This window comes from Rhinoraja longicauda, chromosome 4 (assembly GCF_053455715.1).
Source record: "Rhinoraja longicauda isolate Sanriku21f chromosome 4, sRhiLon1.1, whole genome shotgun sequence".
NCBI lineage: Eukaryota > Metazoa > Chordata > Chondrichthyes > Rajiformes > Arhynchobatidae > Rhinoraja > Rhinoraja longicauda.
This window is the reverse complement of record NC_135956.1, coordinates 18213756-18236301: the sequence shown is the minus strand read 5'-3', so window position 1 is coordinate 18236301 and position 22546 is coordinate 18213756. Positions and strand designations below refer to the sequence as shown.

General features: G+C 39.1%; 1 protein-coding gene across 1 annotated transcript in view; it reads left to right on the top strand.

Moving 5' to 3' along the window:
- smchd1 (structural maintenance of chromosomes flexible hinge domain containing 1) overlaps positions 1 to 22546 on the top strand; it is a 109863-nt gene that overhangs the window by 31007 nt on the left and 56310 nt on the right. The window contains exons 13-24 of the mRNA XM_078397283.1: positions 178 to 375; positions 2292 to 2405; positions 4630 to 4736; positions 4829 to 4911; positions 6187 to 6300; positions 7849 to 7926; positions 8420 to 8539; positions 10141 to 10285; positions 13842 to 13941; positions 14215 to 14287; positions 15558 to 15697; positions 20008 to 20142. Coding sequence (XP_078253409.1) covers positions 178 to 375; positions 2292 to 2405; positions 4630 to 4736; positions 4829 to 4911; positions 6187 to 6300; positions 7849 to 7926; positions 8420 to 8539; positions 10141 to 10285; positions 13842 to 13941; positions 14215 to 14287; positions 15558 to 15697; positions 20008 to 20142 — 1407 coding nt within the window. The remainder of the gene's footprint in view (positions 1 to 177; positions 376 to 2291; positions 2406 to 4629; positions 4737 to 4828; positions 4912 to 6186; positions 6301 to 7848; positions 7927 to 8419; positions 8540 to 10140; positions 10286 to 13841; positions 13942 to 14214; positions 14288 to 15557; positions 15698 to 20007; positions 20143 to 22546) is intronic.

The window sequence follows — 22546 nt, the reverse complement described above, 5'->3', positions numbered from 1 at the left end:
TTTTAATCACTGAAAGATTTTTTAATGTTTCCTTGCATTTACAACTCAATACTTTAGTCTGTTCTTTAGAGTTTTCAGGGCTCTATTATTCAAATGTCCTGTTTAAATAATTGATTCCTTGCTTATTTGATTTTCTTTTTGTCTATGATAACAATGTAATACAAACTTCTCTTTCAGGAGCAAAGGATGAAGATAGACAGAGAATTTGCAATGTGGCTTAAGGAATGCCATGAGAAATATGACAAGCAAATAAAATTCAGTCATTACAGAGGTACAATCACAAGAAGTGACTTGCCATCTAAACGTATGCAAAGTCCTTGGGCTGTATATAAAGCAGTTGAGTGGGATGGAAAGATATTCGAAGCAGCGCAATTGGTAAGCAATAATACTTTGAAAATTATTTCTTGGCTTTGGCAAAAAAATCTGAATGAGACTGCAGGATATGCTTTACGACAAAATTCAATCTGCTTGGTAGGAATATGTATTGTTTTCTAGTTCAATTATGTGACCGTGTCTGGGGGGCGGGACAAAGGGAGGATATAGGTGGAGACAGGAAGATAGAGGGAGAACTGGGAAGGGGGAGGGGAAAGAGAGGGACAGAGGAACTATCTAAAGTTGGAGTGGTATGAACATTGACTTCTCCAACTTTAGATAGTTCCTCTGTCCCTCTCTTCCCCTCCCCCTTCCCAGATCTCCCTCTATCTTCCTGTCTCCACCTGTATCCTTCCTTTGTCCCGCCCCCCTGACATCAGTCTGAAGAAGGGTCTCGACCCGAAACGTCACCCATTCCTTCTCCTGAGATGCTGCCTGACCTCAGTTACTCCAGCATTTTGTGAATAAATACCTTCGATTTGTACCAGCATCTGCAGTTATTTTCTTATAAATAATGTAACCGTGGTCGGTGACGAACTGTATAAAAGGTGGGACAAAACATTTATCATTTTTTCTCATCTTCATTTTGAAGATTCTACTTTTTTTTAAGCAGAAAATGCTTTGTTTAAAGTCCAGCTACAATTGACACATGGATTAATTTCACTTTGTCCAGTTCTCCGTATCAAACACATTTAAGGGTTGTTTCACTGAACTGTTTCTAGCCTACTTCCTTGCCGCTTGTTTATTTGCAGTTGTGAGGTTTGAGGAGGAGGAAACCAGTTTCCAGCTCATCTCTGTTGAGGAATTTGTTTTAAGTTATTTTTCCAAGGACATGAGAGCAACCATGGTGGCACACACATATTTTAAATCAGTAACTCATCCTTGCTATTGAGGGCGTGCAGCCTAGGTTTACTAGGTTAATTCCCGGAATGGCGGGACTATCATATGTTGAAAGACTGGAGCGACTAGGCTTGTATACACTGGAATTTAGAAGGATGAGAGGAGATCTTATCGAAACGTATAAGATTATTAAGGGGTTGGACACGTTAGAGGCAGGAAACATGTTCCCAATGTTGGGGGAGTCCAGAACCAGGGGCCACAGTTTAAGAATAAGGGGTCGGCCATTTAGAACTGAGATGAGGAAAAACTTTTTCAGTCAGAGAGTTGTGAATCTGTGGAATTTTCTGCCTCAGAAGGCAGTGGAGGCCAATTCTCTGAATGCATTCAAGAGAGAGCTGAATAGAGCTCTTAAGGATAGCAGAGTCAGGGGGTATGGGGAGAAGGCAGGAATGGGGTACTGATTGAGAATGATCAGCCATGATCACATTGAATGGCAGTGCTGGCTCGAAGGGCCAAATGGCCTCCTCCTGCACCTATTGTAAAAATGTAAAAAAAAAAAAAAAAAGTATAAACACTATTCATTGTTAAGAACCCAGCTCTGAGCACTGGTTACACACAAATGCAACCTTGTTACTTGCCTTTTTAATTTTTATAGTCAATGGCAATACCAGTTTGCTGCTGCCTCTAATTAATATGAATACTTTTTAAGAGAGCGGGTCATAACTTATCATAATTGTGTCACAATTTGTTTGATTACTCACTTTAATTGCATAATGATTAGTAATTCTGCATTTGAATCCATTAGCAAAAGTTTCTACATTACAGTCAGTTAAAAGAAAATGACCAAGAAACTGCTTCAAACAATTGTTTTATCTATATTTTGGGATCGCTACACAATATTGCTTTAAGAGTATGGAAATGAATAATCTTGCTGGGGGTTGATATCTAATAATAAAGTCAGATGTTTTATTTGGTTTATTAATTCAAACCAATATTTAAACAGTTTAAATGCTGCTTTGGATGCTGTACAACTAACTTTGACTTGGTGTGGAATTAACTAAGTCTTAACTTTTTTTCAGATTAAGACAGTTAAAACAGTGCCAATAATTTATGGAAGCATTGTTCGTTTTCTTCTTTATGGTGACCATGAAGGTGATGTATTTTCCACTGGAGGTGAAGTGCAAATAGCTGTGGTGAGTAATAGAATGCCCAAGTTAACTTTATCTGCATTTTTATATTGAACGTCTATACTGTAATTTTAACATGGTTATTGAGTGGCTATTAAATTATTTTTATATTTCATTTGAATGCTAAATGGCGATTGGGATCAAATTAAAATTAGTGCCAACCGTAAGAGAAATCTTCAATTCTGGTATTAGTAGCTAAATCCATACATTCAGTATTACAGTATGATAACTGTGACACTATGCAAAAGGAATACTGTTCTTTTCTCAAAGCCATTGCCTTTTGACAATGTAATTTACAGAAGAATCCTGGCACAATCGGTTCACAATATTCTAAACCACGACTAAAAAATCTGAAACATTCAGTGGTCCAAGACAACTATAATAGTTAACATTGGTATCTATGCCATCCTTAACCCAAACAAAGCATTTCCAGAATTCTTTGGACTGGAACCCAAAGGAGAATGTTTGGTTTATCATGCTCAGGGTACTAGTAGGCTGTAAAACCATTGAATTGAGAATAGTATCAAAATGGCCTTCCTAAAACTGAGGAAGGGTGCCTGTGTGGCTTCCAGCTATTGCTTAATGTACTTGCACAATGCCACGGTTGCCACAACAGATTGAGCCCCGATTATTGATGCAGTATTCTGTAAGGTGTAACAGTTCTTCCTGTGCAGCAGTCACCACTTGGTGATAATCAGTGTAACAGTTCTTCATATGCAGCAGTCATCACTTGGTGTTGTTGGTGATAATCTGCACCAAGGCTCTTAAACTTCCCAATGGCATGTCTAGAAGCATGGACTACTTTCCAAACTGTTTATACTGCTTTATGTTAATCTGTGTTCTTGATTACACATTTGGTAACTGATATCTGTGTATGTTAATGCTTGGTAGAGCAAGTGTAGGATAATAAACAATGGATCGCTATGGGATTCTCTTGGGACCTTGATTTAACATTTGCATCAATGTCTTGCTTGAAATGGTCTCATCGGTTAGTATAATGCTGATGGAAGTACTTTGCCCATGTGAAATGAAATAGTTATAAAATAATAGAAAAGGGGGTATGGGGAGAAGGCAGGAACGGGGTACTGATTGAGAATGATCAGCCATGATCACATTGAATGGTGGTGCTGGCTCAAGGGGCTGAATGGCCTACTCCTGCACCTATTGTCTATGACCATTGAGTTAAAATATGGAGGCTGACTTGTGTCAGTGACTTGCATCAGTGAAATATGCAATAAAGAAATGTTGCTTCAATGTCACTTTTTATTTTAACACTGATCTGGCAAACCAAACAGTCTCTTTGTGCAGAGGCAAACTGCACCTTAATTCTTGCTCATTTGGAGTGTTACTATATTACACTGTCACACAGATGCAAATTCAGGATACTGGAAGGAGAGGGAGAAGAGACTGCAGTCAGTCAGCTAAATGCTAACAAATACAGTTGAGTGCAGAATTTCCATATGGCATTATTTAACCTCTGGCTCTTCGCAGAGTATGCTTTTGGCACGACCATCTATTTTAAGCTGAACACTATTTTATCAACACCCGCTCGCCGACTTATTGCAAATATAACACAGGAAGCTCGACTGGATATCTCTAACCTGACTATTGATATTTGTCTTGTTTTGGTGTTGTCCACCAATAATCACCTGATAATCAACTGACAATGGTTTAAGTTGAATCTTAATGTAGCTGTATGTATGGACAATAATCCTTTAGGGAAAAGGCTACATTCAAGAAGACAGTAGTTGCTTAATTCTTGGGTGAGCATAATTTGCAGGTTGCATTCCGTTTCATCTCTTGAGCTGATGATCAATGCATTGTTCTTCAGGGCCTTTACTGTTTTGGTTGTATACAAGGCAAACTTTCCTAGTCTTATTCCTGTGGTTAGAGCAATGATCAGTTTTAACACCACTGATAATTCAAAACTAAAATGATATTTTTACACGTTGTGAAAAATTCAAAGATTGTGCCAATATTCAAAAGGCTGAAAAGCATTATTGCACTTGGTGTGACATTGCAGGATCTAAACGTTTTAACTTAATTGGTAAATTGAAGGGATTGGGTTGATGGCTTCTGTCTGGTCCAACTTTACAGTGAAGTTAAACTGGTGTCCAATTTGTTCGTAATTTCCCAGTTAGCCAGATATGCTATGTTTGTGTGGCTATGGAGGTACTGGAAAAAAGTCTATAACTCGGTAAGAAATCTTATTTCCCTTTTCTCTTCCTAGGAACCTCAAGCCTTGTACGATGAGGTGAAGACTATTCCAATTTCAAAGCTAGATAGGAATGTAGCTCCTACTATGATTAAGAAATACATAGAAGATGAAATGGCAAGGTACTTAAATTTGCTTTGAGAATTTCACAATTCTGTGTTATTAAAAAATCATTTTCTGTATAGAAATGGTTCCATCATGTGTTTTGAAACAGGCTCCCTGATAAACTGTCTGTTACTTGGCCAGAAGGAGATGAGCTTATTGCAAACGATAGCAGACCAGCAGGAATACCCATAGGTAAGAAGAAATTATACTTCTACTCAGATTTTTCGGACAAACTCTCTTCCATGATTTCTTAATGTTTGCAGTATAGATTAATTTTAAATCTGCAGTATAGATTAATTTCAAAAGTTTGATAAAACCTTAATTTGAGAACAATCTGTTTGATTTTATTTATTTGGAATGAATAAGTGCAGATGCTGGAACTGCAGATGCAAGAACCTTGCTTAGAGCATGGTGCTAGTGAAACTCGGCAGATCAAGCAGTAGCTCTAATTTCTTGGAATGGATAAGGTTCTCATGAGAAAATTGCACAATGTGGTCGTGCGTGCTCTAGAGGGGGAATGAGATTGTACTAAAAATGAGGTGGCAGCGTGCTGCTTGCTAAATAACTGGAACAGCATATTTCTAGACTGCTGAACAACAGCAAATGTCTGATTATGTGGAATTAATATAAGAAAATAACTGCAGAATCTGGTACAAATCGAAGGTATTTATTCACAAAATGCTGGAGTAACTCAGCAGGTCAGGCAGCATCTCAGGAGAGAAGGAATGTGTGACGTTTTGGGTCGAGACCAGGGTCTCGACCCGAAACGTCACCCATTCCTTCTCTCCTGAGATGCTGCCTGACCCGCTGAGTTACTCCAGCATTTTGTGAATAAATACCTTCGATGTGGAATTAATACATCTGTTGAATAACTTTAACTACTCGTGGGTGGTCGTCTTTCCCCTACCCCGATCTTCATTGATACCGGAGCCCAGTATGGGCGTATAAGATGAATGAGGTGTTTGCAAACATTTCAGCTGGTTGTAGTGAGAAATCTATTCTGGTCCTATCGTCACTTCTCTGTCCCCTGTCAGCATTCAACATCACATAAACAAATTAGTTGTTAATGCACAGATGTTTTTGATAATTTGCTGTGTGCACATTAGTTGATGTTTTTTTTCTCTGAAGGACCATATCTGACAGAAATGCTCTTTCAGTAGTGCAATTAACAGTAAGCCAAGATTTTTGTGCAGGTATCTCTGGAGTAAAGTTAACTTGTAGTGGTCAGAAGACTGTTAAATGCAGCTTTCTGACCTTTAAAGTGGCTGTAAACTGAGCCACTAAGGCTTATGCTGGTGCTGGACTTCCCACAGGGTCAGAGTTTTCTATTTGATTGCATTCTAGTTATATTTTAACAAATTTTAGCAATAAAAAGTTACCTAATAAAACAATCTTTGGTTTTTAAGGAACATTTCATTCATAAATATACATAATGAGTCCCTAAATATATGCTGATCATGTTAACAGGTGCTTTGAGAATAGAAATTCTCAATAAAAAAGGTGAGACCATGCAGAAGCTTCCGGGAACAAGTCATGGTGGATCAAAAAAACTATTGGTGGAGCTGAAAGTTATTTGCCATTGTAAGTATGCAGAACTTATTTATAACTCCCTGGTTTATACAATTTTTAATGGTAATTTTTTAGACTATATAATTGTTTATCTGCTTGTTATTTGCTTGACACCTACTGCTGATCCTGTCTAAAAGTAGAAAATGAGGCATAAAAACACAAAGTCTTTTGCGAATATATAAAAACAAAGGGGATGAAGACAACAAATATGGGGGAATCATTTCATCTGATGTATTTGATCATTTGATAAGATAACACTCCTGAGATAATATATCCCTAATCCAAATGATACATTCTTAATTTAGCTGCATCTCGTGATCAGTCATGTTAAGTTAAACTTTTTTTTTCCGGTCAATACAATACAACAGATTGACCATACAATTGTGAAAGTTAAATAGTATGAAATCATTATATCAACAATATAATCACACAATATTCTCTGACCGTAAAAAAAGGTGTAGGCAGAAGCCAAAGCTTATTGTGCCTACCCTTAATAGTTAACAAAGCATTACCCTAACTAGCCAAAATAGCAGTAAAACAAAACAATAAAATGAAATATAATTAAAAAGCACAACATCATAAGTCAGAAGCAGATAAACAAAACATAGAAAGAAACACAAATATAATCAAAAAGCATCATTTCTGTCATGTCAGTCATTTCTCAGTGCTGATCACATAATTTGTATCTTTCAAATATAATGTTTTTGAACATTTTCTTGAATTTACACATATTACTACACTCTTTTAATTCGTTGTTGCAACTATTCCATAAATTGACCCCTTTAACAGTCTCACATCTATTTTTCACATTTGTCTTACCCTCTTTTTTTCAAACATATAATTTCCCCTGAGTGGATACCTGCTCTCCTTCACTGAAAACAAACCTTGGATACAGTGAGGAAGTGTTCTTTCTTTTGCTCTAAACATTATTTGTAGTATTAAAGTCCACCAAGTCCATAAATTTTAGGGTATATGATTTCATAAATAATGGGTTGGTTGGGTCATTAAAACCAGCCTCATTGACAATTCTTATGGCTCTTTTTTGCAGTACAAAGATTGAATTAGTGCTAGTTTTGTAGGTGTTTCCTCATACTTCCACGCAATATGTTAATGTATCGAACAATGAGTGAGCAATATAAAGTAAATAGTGAATTTTGATTCAAGATGTCCTTAGTTTTGTGCTTTATTGCAATGGATTTCGACAGTTTTGATTTTATGAGGTTTCCAACAGACTTTATGATCTATTATCACTCCCAAGAATTTATTTTCATACTCTTTCAATTTCTATATCATTAATCATAAGTGTTACCTCAGAATTTATTTTACGATTTCCAAACACAATAAATTTAGTTTTACTTAGATTAAATGAGAATTTAATAGTATCAAACCACTTCTTTAGGGTTTCCAATTCCCCTTTAACTGTGTCCAAAAGTTGCTTAAAGTTTTTCCCTGAACAAAATAAATTTGTGTCAAACTAATGTAGCTGAAACAGTTATTGAATTGTAGAAAAATCCCATTCAATGTAAAATAACAATAATAAAAATGCCTGTTGCATTACAGCTTCTACAGGTGACAAAGAAATTGTTTCTCACATCAGTCAACATGGTGGTAAATGGCCATATTGGTTCAAAAAGATGGGTGAGTACTTTCACAAGAAAATGTTCAAATTGTAAAACGCAGTTCAGGAACTTTTGTTCACATTTCAAGAGGGTGTGGAAGAATGCTATGTTATTTTAAACAAATATATGTTTGCACCCTCTTTAATTCTTGCTTGTGTACAAAAACTGTCAAAAAGAACTAATATCTGCTTGCATTTCTGCTGACATGAATATTTTACATTCTTCTTTTTACCAAATTGGATATAACTAGGCATTTCCAAGCAGCTATTCTGTAAATTAACCTTGTGTAATTCTCCATCTCCATACTTGTGGTTTTACTTGCAGAGGTACTGAAAAACATAGGTTGTGACTAGTAATTTAGCTGTAATTGAATACTGTTGGTGTAGTTATGCAGTTTTACAAACAAATAGATGATGTTGTGGAGCACCTCTTTATAAATGCACAGTCTACATGGAGAAAGAAATTAATTTTAATTTTGTATTTTCACACTAATGAAGTTGCATTTTTTTCAGAAAATATTAACAAGCTTGGAAGCTACACTTTAAAGCTACAAGTGGTGTTGAATGAAAGTAATGCAGATACGTATGCGGGAAGGCCTCTTCCAAGCAGAATCTTCAAATTCACTGTCAAAGGTAAAGAAAAGTGAATATTATACAATGAAAGACGGCACCAGTTCAGGAACAGATGGGTATTTAAACATTCAAGATACAAGTTGTGGGATGAACCTTGGTTTTGCAGATGAAATGATGCAAGTTAAGCAAAGGTTTCCCATTAGTTCCACTCCAGAGAAAAGCTTGTTGTGGCACGATAGATTTCAAAAAAGCATCAAGGTCCGGGCGAAGGTTTTTCCTATGGAAAATGCCTACTGTTATATTTGTTCCCTTTATTGAAAATGGCCTTAAATTATGTCCAGCTAACCTCCAAATGCCCTTTTCCAAGATGGCAATGATAAGGTTGAGGATTTGCTTCTTGTTGAGACTTTCCTGTTAGGGCAGGAATTGGACTAGTGTTCTATGGGATGGAATCAATGTCACACGTCAAGAACAGTTGCATATGAGTTCTATGCTGAGCCTATTGCTGTGCCACCATGCCGCCCATTATTGGTGGTCATTTCCACTCTATGAACACTGATTTCCTGTTTGATCCCCACTGCTTCGTTCTTTTAGCTGTCTGCTTAACATGTCTCACTTTGGGCAGCAATACCAATATTAAAGCTTGAGAGTTCCTGAGCTGAAGTAATAGATTGGAGTTCCCATCTGTCACTGGGAATAACCTTGGGGGAACTGAAATTCCACTTTGGGCAGTCAACTTTGCCTTTCCATAATTAATTTATTATATGGGACAGCCATTGTGCTGCAATTTCTGTGCAGACGAGCCATTAAAATCGGGTCTTTACTTTGTCAAGGAGAACCAAGACAGCTGGAGACCAATCCAAAGATAACTAAAAATATGGCTACCACTAGATGGCCATGCTCGGCCTGCTTAGTAATTTGCTCAAAAGAGTCATGCGAGAATGCAGATGCTGGAATCTGAAGCATAGAACTACTGAAGGAACTGTGGGTCAAACAACATCTGTGAGGGGGAGGAGGAATAGTCAAGTTGGATCGAGATCCTGCATCGCTACTAAGTGGACAAGGAAGATAGCCATTACCATGAAAAGGGACTGGGGATTGAGATGGGCTAAAAGGTGTTTGGCAGACTATTGTGTGGTGAAGGATGATGGAAAGATGGAGCCAGGTGTGGGAAATACCTGGTCGCAATAGCCCTACACCTCGGGGAGCAGGAATATGTACAAGAGTAGGGCCAGCTGTTTATCTGGGGGTTGGAACATGACTAGGTACATGGCAAGTGTGCCCAGAATAAGAGAGGGATACAGCTGCTTAAAGGGGAGCAGTCTGAGAAAATTGTGAGAGGTCTGGGAGCCCTTGGGTTTAGTGGGAACTCTCGGGGCAGGAAAGGTTGAGGTGGTCAAAGGGTAGGTGGGGCAGATGGAGGTGAGAAAGATGCAAGGACACCTGTGCCTCAATCTGCATACATTTGAACCTCTTTTTATCTTGGTCTCCATTGCCAATAATTTCAAGGCATCACTGTTGCCAGACCCGTGGCTTTACGTGCATTCAAGCTGCTCTATTAATTTGAGCTTAATCTCATTGATTTGGGATTTTCTTGCTGAAGGGATGGACATGTTTTTCAATTTGTACAGCCTTCTGAGGTGAATATTTCTTTTCTCAAGAGGGCAAACCTGATAGATTTTCGGTGGGAATGTTGGATCCTCCATTTCGCATTGGTCTCCCTTTCAATATTCCTCTGGATTTGCAGGATGAATTTGGGCATTCCACCCAACCAACATCTGACATCAGACCAATTGTGGAAGCAAGGTATTGGAACACCTTTTCACTCTTGCAATATAAATAGGCATTTGCTGTTTTGATTCCCTCTGTCTATCCCTATTGCCCTTGAGTAGTAAATATTGAAAAAAAGCAATTTGCAGTTTACATGACACAGAAGATTTCTTTCAAACTCACTAGAGTCAAGTAGTGGTACAGCATTAACTCAGTGCATTCATACTGACCAAGTTACTACCTGCATTTAGTCCATATCCCTCTTAAACATTTCTATCCATGTGCCAATTGTACCTGCCTCTATCCCTTCTCACTGTTAATTCCATATATCCACCATCTATATGTGGAAAAACTTACCCCTTGGGTCACCTTTAACACTTTTCACCACTTGCCTTAAACCTGTGCCCTCTAGTTTTAGACTCTCAATCCACTTTATTTATGTGTCTCTAGGTTTTTACTTCTCAACGATCAACTCTTGACCTTCTACACTCCAAGGAAAATGCCCCCAGACTATCAAATCTCTTTTATAACTCAAACTGTTAAATCCCAGCATCATCTTCGTTGTGAGCCTTTTCTGCATCCTATCTAGCTTAATCACATCCTTATCGTAAGGTGACCACAACTCTGCCCACTACTCCAGCTGCAGTCTGACATGTAGAATATAAATGTAATTTCTTTAGTCAATCTGCTCACCTCAGGAATTAGCCTAATGAGTCTCTTTTGCACTGCCTCCAATGCTAGTATTTCCCTTTTTAAATAAGAAGAACAAGACTGTAACGCACAACAGGTATAGCCTCGAACACACTGTACAATTATAAAAAATACTTCATTTCTAAATTCCAACACTCTTGCAATAAATTTGAATGCTAGAACAGAAATCCCCTAATTTGTCATTTCTCCATTTAGGTAATAGTTTGTGTTCGACTTCTCAAAGTTGCTGACCTTGCACTTTCCCATATTGAATGGAAATATGGCACATAGTTTGCTAACTCAACCCAGCTATGTCCTGTTGCTGTATCCAATACCCTTATTAAAGCACACTTTGTGTCAATGGCAGACATGGATACAATGCACTCTACTCCTTCCAGGTTTTTTAATATAAGAGCCAAGATGTCCCTGAATTACATTCCATAAGGTCATAAGTGATAGGAATAGAATTAGGCTATTCGGCCCATCAAGTCTACTCCGCCATTCAATCATGGCTGATCTGTCTTTCCCTCCTAACCCCATTCTCCTGCCTTCTCCCCATAACTTCTGACACCTGTACTAATCAAAAATCTATATCTCTGTCTTAAGAATATCCACTGATGGCCTCTACAGCCTTCTGTGGCAAAGAATTCCACAGATTCAGCACCCTCTGACTAAAGAAACGTCTCCTCATCTCCTTCCTTAAAGAACGCCCTTAATTCTATGGCTATGGCCTCTAGTCCTAGAACCTCCTATTAATGGAAACATCCTCTCCACATTCACTCTATCCAAGCCTTTCACTATTCTGCATGTTTCAATGAGGTCCCCCCTCATTCTTCTGTACTCCAGCGAGTACAGGCCCTGGCCCAGTGCTGACAAACGCTCATCATAGGTTAACCTACTCATTCCTGGGATAATTCTAGTAAATTTCCTCTCCAGAGCCAGCACATCCTTCCTCAGGTATGGTGCCCAAAGTTGCTCACATATTCCAAATGCGGCCTGACCAGCGCTTTATAGAGCCTTAGCATTACATCCCGATTTTTGTGAACCAGCCCTCTTGAAATAAATCCTAGCATTGTTTGCTTTCTTTACTACCGATTTGACTTGCAGATTAACTTTTTGGGAATCCTGCACCAGCACTCCAAGTCCCTTTGTACCTCCGATTTCTGGTTTCTCTCCCCATTTAGAAAATTGTCTACGGCTTTATTCCTACTACCAAAATGCATGACTCCACATTTTGTAACACTATATTCCATCTGCCACTTCTCTGCCCATTCCCCAACCTGCCCAAGTCCTTCTGCAGAGTCCCTGCTTTCTCTACACTACCTGCTCTTCCACCTATTTTCATATCATCCGCAAACCTGGCCACAAAACCTTCCAATCACCTTGTCCAAATCATTAAGATACAACATGAAGAGCAGCTGGCAGCCAACCAGAAAAAAACACTCTTTATTGCCACTCTTTGTCTTCTACCATCCAGCCAAACTGCTATCCATACTAGTATCTGCCCTTTGATTCTGTGGGCTCTCATCTTCCTTAGCAACCTCACGTGTGTCACCTTATCAAAGACCTTCTGAAAATCTAAGCAAACAACATCTACTGACTCTCCTTTGGCTGTCCTGCTATTTACTTCTTCAAAGAATTGCAGCAAATTTGTCAAGCAAGACCTGCCCTTCACAAAGCCATGCTGACTTTGGCCTATTTTATCGTGAACTTCTAAGTACTCCGTAACCTCATCTATATACTAAAACTCGTTTGTTTGTTCCTGAACTACAGCCAAAATGGTACATGATAGTGCGACAATTTTAGGCCCACCTTACTCACTGTTGCCCCTTATGGTGCTAATGGAAGAAGTTTCATTGAAATCGGTGTTTATATTTTTTAAGTTATTCACATTTTAAAGTTTAAATCTATCTCCTAGGGAGGCAGGGGGAAGGAGGGAGGATGAGGGGGGAGGAGGGAGGGAGGGGGAGAGAGATGGGAGGGGAGTGGGGGAGGAGAGGGTGCTGCACCAATGCAGGAGATGTTTGGGTCCACTTGGTCTAGTCCTTTATAATAATGGACTCTAAAATCTTACCAACCACCAAAGTCTGACGAACTAGTTCCCACTATTCTGCTTTGCTCCCGTCTTGTGCAGCGGGGTAATATTGACAATTTTCCAATCATCTGGGACCCCTCCTGTCCGTCGTGATTCTTGAAATATCACTGTCAATGCCTCCTCCACAGTCTCTAAAGCCACCTCTTTCAGAACCCTAGGGTGCAGTTCATCTGATCCAGGTGCCTTATGCACCTTCAGCCCTTTCAAGTTCCCAAGCACCTTCTCCCTAGTAAGTGCCACTCCACTAATGTCCAACCTCTGACTCTTGAATTTCAGGCACGTTGCTGGTGTCTTCCACTGTGAAGACTGATGCCAAAAAGTTATTCAACTCCTCTGCCATTTCTTTATTCCCAATTATCACTTCTCCTGCATCATTCTCCAGCAGTCCAATTTCCACTCTTACCTCTTTCTTACTCTCTTTATATTACTAAAGATACTCTTGCTATCCTCTTTTATATTATTGGCTAGCTTACCTTTGTATTTCATCTTTTCTCCCCCTTTTGCCTTTTTTGTTACTTTCTGTTCTTTGAAAGCTTCCCAATCCTCTGGCTTCCCACTAATCTTTGCTATGTTATACGCCTTCTCTTTTAGTTTTATACTGTCCTTGACTTCCCTTGTCAGCCACAGTCACCTCTTTCTCCCTCTAGAGTCTTGCTTCCTCTTTGGAATGAAAAGATCCTGCATCTTCTGGATTATTCCCAGAATGAATTCCCGGGTTATTTCCAGCCTGAAAAAGACACATTTATTCCTTATGTTATTTTGTTTTAGATACAAAATGTAACTTTCTAATTTAATTGTTCTTTGCAGTGGGTTAGAGCTGCGTTATGAAACATGTGTGTCAAAGGGGACAAATTTCATCATAAAAAGTGTAACTGCCAGAGGTCCTGTGACCAACTGCCAAGGCAAGGTATGTTTAATTATACTTCCCTGTTTTTTCTCCATAGCTGCATATGATTTTGATTATCCTGATGTTATGAACATTTGTATAATTGTGATGTGAACATTTGTGTAATTGTGATGTGAACATTTGTATAATTATGTTTAATTCTTTTCCCTGGTCAGTGTATTTCAGGAAATGGAATATAGTTCAATTTCTGAACTGCTTTTGTTTGTTAAATCTTTAATCTGACAGTACTAATATTAATGCATCTGACAAACGTGTTCAATTATGTCTTTATAGAACTTCAATCTTAAGGTAATCTTGCCTGGATTGAAGGAAGATAATCAAACACTAAAAATTCGGCTACTACCTGGTAAGTTCCTGAATTTGAAAAATTTTTGGAACTATGTACGAAAGTATTAATAAATTCTGGCATATTTAGCAGTTTGAATTGTATACGACTGCGTTAATAACACAAGTTGAAAAGAACAGTGCTGGATCTCATTCCATCAAATATTAAGGCAAAGTAATTGCATTGCTTGTGTGCCACACTTTGACACTGAAATGGCATGTTAGATCAAAGCAGATTTTGTGTACTTGCCAGCATAATTAGACTCAATCTTATCACTTGAATTTCTTCATTCAAGGATTTGGTTTTCACTAACCTCATTAACCCTGAGCTGTGCAGCCTGCATCGCTGCTTTAGAAGACTTAAGAATCAAACACATTTGTGGATCTTGTTATGCCCCAAGACAATTGTAGATTGCTAAAAGACAGTAGGAAACCTACAACAATTGACCCGTAGCTTTTATTCCATTTAATTACAAAGATTCACATTACCATCTGTGGTGAATTACTGTCTCCTGATCAATTGTCCTGGCCTCTGGTAACCTAGCTAGTAACTTGACTGTGTTGAATCAAATTTTGGGCCACAGCCTTGTGACTGGGAAAAGTGATTTCACACCCAGGGGTTAATGAGTCCTTTGGAGTTCTTTCTATAGATTCATTTGGCTAGTATATTCAAGGTAGATCGATAGATAATTTTATATGAAGATAACCAAAGTATAGTTGCAGGAATGGAGATACAGAAATAAGAATCTTGACGTGGAATGGTGGAGCAGATACAAATTTGTCAAATGGTTTGTTCCTCTCACATCTATTTATGTTCTGGTCTGCAAACTTGCAGGTGGTCATTGGTGGCAGTGTAGAGTGCTTTGGCTCAGAGCTGCAGGTTTCCCCAGCTAGTTGTGGGCCAAACATTTTTCCAAGCTGTTGAGGCATTTCTGCTGTCCGGAATAGTGTTGACCAGTTGTCTGAACAAGGTCCCAAGCTTTTATTTTGCGTAGTTTGATTAAAAATGGGTGTAGCAAAATTGTTACTGTTCCCCTCAATCTCTGAGACTCTGAGAAAAAATAATAATTTCCCAAGTGTCATCTAACAATCTTTGCCCCATAGTGTGCCTATCTAGTTCAGCAGTGATATCTTGTAGAGGTATGAAAACTAATATAATGTTCATTTTAGTAAAAATCAACTGATTTGTTTCTGGTTTATAACTTATTGAACAAAAAGAACGATCTTAAAGGGATGAGGTCAGAATATGTGACATCTTTATGGAAGCTCTAATATTGTATTACGAATTGCAGGACTGCCGCGAACATTGAGAATAAAGCCAGAATCTAATAAAGTAGTTATTGAAAATGGAACAACTTTTCCATTCCATGCTGAGGTGTTGGATGAAGCAGGGAATATTACAGCACAACCCAAGTTGGTGCTACATTGTAAGGTAAACATTTTTAACTGTTGGAGTTTTCCTTGCCTTCAGTTACCTTTCCAATTTCCCTCCACTCTCCTTAATGCAGTGGTTCACTGAATAAATGCATTTTTGCTCTGATGGGTCACTTTATAATAAGCATTGTTTCCTGATGTCTAGATAACTGAGATCGTTGAAAGACAATTTTGTGTTTTGTTTTCTAGTGGTCAGGTTAGATATAAAATTATAACATTATATATTAGTCAGTGTAGAAATTGATCTTTTTGGCCTTTCTTATCCATGCTTATATCATATCATATATATACAGCCGGAAACAGGCCTTTTCGGCCCTCCAAGTCCGTGCCGCCCAACGATCCCCGTACATTAACACTATCCTACACCCACTAGGGACAATTTTTACATTTACCCAGCCAATTAACCTACATACCTGTACGTCTTTGGAGTGTGGGAGGAAACCGAAGATCTCGGAGAAAACCCACGCAGGTCACGGGGAGAACGTACAAACTCCTTACAGTGCAGCACCCGTAGTCAGGATCGAACCTGAGTCTCCGGCGCTGCATTCGTTGTAAAGCAGCAACTCTACCGCTGCGCTACCGTGCCGCCCATATATAATGTGCTTATCTTAATCCCATTTGCTTGCATTAGACCTATATCCCTCTGCTCCTTTCCTTTGTACTGGTCAAATTACACCTTTCTTAATGCTGGAACAATATATGTCTACCACCATCTCTGGAAGCTTGTTCCGGATAACCAACATTAATCTTTGGAAAATCTTAATTCTCAGATCTCTTAAATTTCTCCTCTCGCTTTAAACCTATGTTGTGTAGTTGTAGACTCCCTGTGGAGAAAAGATGATCAACTATCTATTTTTATAAATCTTACAATTTTATAGCTCTCTAAGGTCATCCCTATGTTCCGGTGAGGTTAAACCCAGCTTATCCAATCTCCTCTCAAACCACAACCCTTCATTCAGGCAATGTGTCTGAATATTTTCCACACACTATTGTTACCACATCTTTCTTTTAGTGCGGTGACTAGAACTGCACAAAATATTTCAAGTATGCCGCAGCTGCATCATGATGTCCAATGGCTCTTGTACCCAATGGCTTAGCCTATGAAAGCAAGTATGCCAGATGCCATCTTCAAATACCCTATCCATCTGTTTTGCCACTTTGAGAAAATTATGGAATTGTCCCTGCACATTGACGCTACGCTAGAAGTTCCTGCTCTGCATGTCCTAGCAGAATTTGATTTTTCTAAGTGCGTTACTTCACTTTTTAAGGTCATAAGTGATAGGAGCAGAATTAGACCATTCGACCCATAAAGTCTACTCCGCCATTCAATCATGGCTGATCTATCTCTCCCTCCTAACCCCATTTTCCTGCCTTCTCCCCATAACCTCCGACACTCTTTTTTCTAGACTAAATTCCTTATGCAACCACTTCACCTAATTTCCCAATCGATCAATGTCCTTAATTGTGAGAGAACCTCCTTAGCTATCCATGATTCCACCAATTTGTGTGTATTCTGTGAACTTGCTAATCAGGCAACCTGAGTTCTCATCAAGTCTCATAAAGGTTCTAGTACAGAATTCTGTGGTATTTGTGGTGCTGGTTTCCAGTCAGGAAAATGGCCATCGCCCAATACTCAATTACCAAGCCCATTTTGGAACCAGTTTGCCAACCAATCTCGATCTTTCAGTCGGGGTTATTCCGCATGGAAATAGGCCCTTTGGCTCAACTCGTCCATGTTGATCAAGGTACCCACCTAAACTAGTTCCATATTCATGCATTTGGCTTATATCCCTCAACACTTTCTTTCCATGTGCCAGTCCAAATATATTTTAAAGTATGTAATTGTACCTACCTCTACCATTCCTCTGGTTGGTCCCATATACCCACCATCCTCTGGAAAAACCTGACTCTCAGCTCCTCAAATCTTTCCCCACTCACCTTGAACTTCTGTCCTTTTGCGTTGATTTCTGTCCTTTTGTGTTGGCAACATCATTATGAATCTTTTCTGCACCCTTAAGCTTATTCACATCCTTTCTATAATATGTTAATCAAACTGCTCACAATATTCCAGGTGCAGGTTCACCAACATCTTATATACTGCTACAACATAACATCCCAAGCCTTGTACTCAACGCCCTGATGCTTGGAGGCATGCTGCCTTCATCAACCTGTATACTTATGTCATCATATTCAGGGAATTATGTACCTGTCCCTGTAGATTTCTCTGCTCTCTAACAATTTCTAGGACCTTGTCATTCATTCTGCATGACGTGGCCTGGACACATGTCGGGTAAATTCAGTCTTGCCATTCCCCAACCTACTTTGCCAGTTAATCAAGATCCTATTGCAGCCTAAGACCTTCACTGTCTGCCATACTACCAATTTTGGGTAAGCATCCACAAGCTTAGTAATCATGCTACCTGCATTAATATCCAAATGGTTAGGATATTTGACAAATGGAACCCAGCCCTGACTTTGACGGCAGGCTCTACAGGCCTCCAGTCTGGAAACCCAACCCTCCACTGCCACCTGTCTCTTTCCAGCCCACTTTGTATCTATCCTATCTTACCTTGGATTCCATAGGATCTACCTTTCCAGACCCGCTTACCCTGTGCAGCCTTGCCAAAGGCATTGCTAAAGTCCATATTAACAACGCCCGCTGCTCTGCCCTTGTCAATTCTCTTGTCACCTCTTAAGATTGAAAAAAAGATCAAATCCATGAGAGACAATCTCCCATGCACTAAGCCATGGTATTTATCCCAAATCAATCTTCTTCGCCTTTCTGAATACAATCGATTCTGTCTCTCAGAAACCCCTCCAGTAATCTTCCCACCACTGATGTTAGGCTCACCATCCTTAAATAAAGACACAATCTTAGCTATTCTGCAGTCTTCCAACACCTCCTTTATTCCAGCAATTTCCTCCCTTGCTTGCTGTAATGTCCCAGTGTGCACTCAGTTGAGTCTCGGGGATTTATCCACCTTTATGGCTATAAGACTGCTAATATCCCTTTCATAATGTTCATGTATTTCAAAGCATCACCGTTCTCTTTGATGCATTGCCTAGCTTCTAAGACCTCCTTCAGTCAAAGCATATTTAAAGTATTCGTTTAAGCCTTTGTCCATTTCTTGTGGTGTTACACATTGGTGATCACACTGATCCTTAAGGGGAACTATTCTCTCCTTAGTTACCCTTTTGCTCTTAATATAGTTAAGACAATAAATCATCTCATTAGCTATCCACATTAAAATGGTTAGCCCAATTCCCATCTTGCTTTTTTCCCCCAATATGGTTATCCATCATGACTGTATACATATGGTGAACTGTTTCCAGACCACTTGTCAAGTGGCTTCAGCTGTGTGCTGTTCTAACAGAGAGCAGTCTTTGTTTACACAGCTGCAGATTATGATTTCAGAACCAGTCAGTACTTGAATATCTGCCATTCAATTAGTTCAATTTAAGTAGTTTGTTAGCAAATATTTTGTTCTTAGTTTGACTAGTTTTCTTCATTCCTGTTGCATTTCAGCTATTATTAGGAGAGACGATTATTTGTTCTAATTTACTGGAGAAATCAATTTTGCAGAAAAACTGATAACCAATCAATCCAAATAATGTTTCCCAATTTAACTATACCCACTAGTTATAAGGTCAAAGTTGTGCAACATTACCACAGGCCCTTTGGCCCATCAATCATATCTTTGTCAACCTCTTTGCCCAACTACACTAACCTCATTGCGCACAAATATATTTAAGTTTGAAAAGACAAGTAAATTAATAGAAGTTACATTTCTGATTTTAAAGCTTTAAAATGATTTCTTGAGAAAACTGAAAAAATCTATCACGTATAAATCTACATTTTCATAATAATGAAAAATATACTTCAGACATCCAAGTGGATTTTCATGTATGCTGCAAATTTTGTAAAGGGAGAAGTTGCACTTAGATCACTATTTATTCTGTTAACCTGGTTGGGTTTGTTTCTTGTGATATATTTTAAACGTGTCTCTTTGGGGAAATTTTGTGTTTGCATCTTATGGCTTTGGGTAACAGATGGCTGTGTGGCGTGGTTAACGGCACACCCTAAGGATTCTACTTGGGAGTCTTCTCTAGTTATGGGAATAGCAATGGTCACTTTATTGTTATGTGCAGTTCTGTATTTCATTATCCTGAACTTGGTTTGAACTGAGAATCCAAAAGAGTTTGTGATGTAATGGCTGTACCATTCAGTTAAAGCACTCCCTATCTCTGGAACATAGCTTGTCAGGTTCCCATTGATTTTATTGTAATTATTTACATTCTATTTTTTAGTTTCTGGGTGCCCCAAATCTGCCTGTGTATACAGTGGATTGCAGCAATACCGGTACTGGAATCTTAACTGGCCCTATAATACATGTGCAAAATATTAGGAAGGACCAGACGTTGAAAGCAAAAATTGAGATAACGGTAAGAGTTTTGTTTATCCAACATTATCTCTACTTTGATGGATTTAGACAATAGGTATTGGCGAATGTGTCAAAAGTTTCTTACTAACCTTTTTTAGAACTTTCACTTTTGTTTCGATATCAGGAACTACTTAAAACTCTTGTTTTCCACCCTTTTTTTGCTGCATCGCATGGTTTATATTCTTAGTTTGACTAGTTTTCCTCATTCCTGTTGCATTTCAGCTATTATTAGGAAAGACAATTATTTGTTCTAATTTACTGGAGAAATCAATTTTGCAGAAAAACTGATAACCAATCAATCCAAATAATGTTTTCCAATTTAACTATACACTAATTATCAATTTCCCCAATTGCCAAATTCAAATTCCCAATTTGAGTCACTGAATTCTCTCCTTTTCTCAGGAATGACAACCTTTTATTCGAGACTTGCATGATCGCACAAGATCTCTCCTGACTACTGATTAGGGCTTGGCATTCTCACTACGTGGGATTGGAGGGAGTGGGAATGGTGCATTGTCTAAGGCAGGCGAGGAGTTGGGGGTTCAAGATCAAGGCCTCATCCCTCTTGGGATAGGAGGACGTGAGTGCAACCACATTTTGTTGTCATGTCACGGAACAGGTTCAAATCTTTAGGGCGGCACGGTGGCGTAGTGGTGGAGTTGCTGCCTTACAGCACTTGCAGAGCCAGAGACCCGGGGTTCAATCTCGACTGTGGGTGCTGTCTGTATGTAGTTTGGACGTTCTCCCTGTGATCATGTGGGTTTTCACTGATATCTTCGATTTCCTCCCACACTCCAAAGACGTACAGGTTTGTAGGTTAATTGGCTTGGTATAAGTATAAATTGTCCCTAATGTGTGCAGGATAGTGTTAATATGCTGGGATCGCTGGTCGGTGTGGACTCTGTGGGCCGAAGGGCCCGTTTCCGCGCTGTATCTCTAAACTACACAACCGATCGAGGTTGTGTTGATTGTGGGCATTCATTTGATTGACATGGTACCACCCAGTTTTCAGTGTTCAGCAGCAATTTATACATGAAGGAGCTTACCCTGTTCTAAAAATATTTTTATTAAAAAGGAGTGTCCAGTTGGAAGACTTGGAGCATAACCTTGGGTTCATTCTGCCGTCAAACTATGCCTGCTTTTTGTTCTGCTTGCCCATTTTTGCAGCTGCTGTATTTTGGGAAATCTGAATGATTTAAAGCAAAGTTTTTATGGTGGATTTGTGGGCAAACAATCATCCATTCCACTATTAGACTGGATTGAGGGCGTTTTGCGATATTGAACTTTGGTTGATGCCAAACAAACTCATTACTTTCTGCATTACCTGGCTGGTGACCAGAGTCCCTGAGTACTCTGCTTTGGGGAAGGCCCCTCCTGATGAAAAAATACTGGGTATGATGTGGCCTTGGCAGTATTCTTTCAGGTTGGAAAATTTGCTACTGATTTGCTGAAGATATCCATTATCATCAGAATATGTTTTTACCTCCACTTTACAGTTTGGTAAGAGTCCAATGTATTCTGTAAGGCCCTCAATTTACCTTCCTGAGCATACGTATAGGCTTGTTGTGGGCACAGATTACACAATTGCGAATACAATATTTCACCTCCCCATCACCACCTGGCCACCAGCACAATCCTTTAATTCTTTCCTTCATGGTTTCTGCTCCTTGATATTCCGGGACATCGTGACACTGATAAATATGGGTGGTCTTTGTTTGGGAATCGGGGGTTGCCACAGTTCAACTTCTCGGCACAAAACACACGGTCTATCAGGCCTTAGTGATCTCTTCCCACGTACTTCTGAAACCTGTTCTACCTATAGTTGGAATCTCAAGGCATTGGCAAAACCATCAGTGCTGTCTCATTGGAAGCAAATGTTTACAAAATGTCAGTTTCCTCTTTCAGGCTATTATCCAGAACATTGAATCCTCAATATATTGGGCAAGTCACAGGGTATCTGAACACTGCCATAAGAATTGATTACACAAATGTGCAACATCTCCCTAATGTGTGTGAAACCTCTCTCCCACAATTCAAGTGGAGCAGCAGCATTCAGGATTTTATTGAGACCCTCACCCATGTATCAGGAAACCACCGAAAGCAGTGGAAGGAATGTCACACATGCCCTATCTGTGTTAGAGTATGAGGTTGCACATTATCTTCTGTTAACTGCTTGGAACCCACAAAACTAGAGTAGAATCACTACGAGAGGATCTTGTTATTTCCTTGGAGGAAAGCAACCAGAATGGGGTAATGTTTGATTGTCAACAATGCCTTCATCCAAGGAATAATTTTGTATAAAATCCATCCCCCCTGTATTGGAGAAGGATAGATATGGGAATGAACAGACATTATTGAATTGCTAATAGGTTATTTCAACTGAATATTTTGAAAAATGGGAGCAA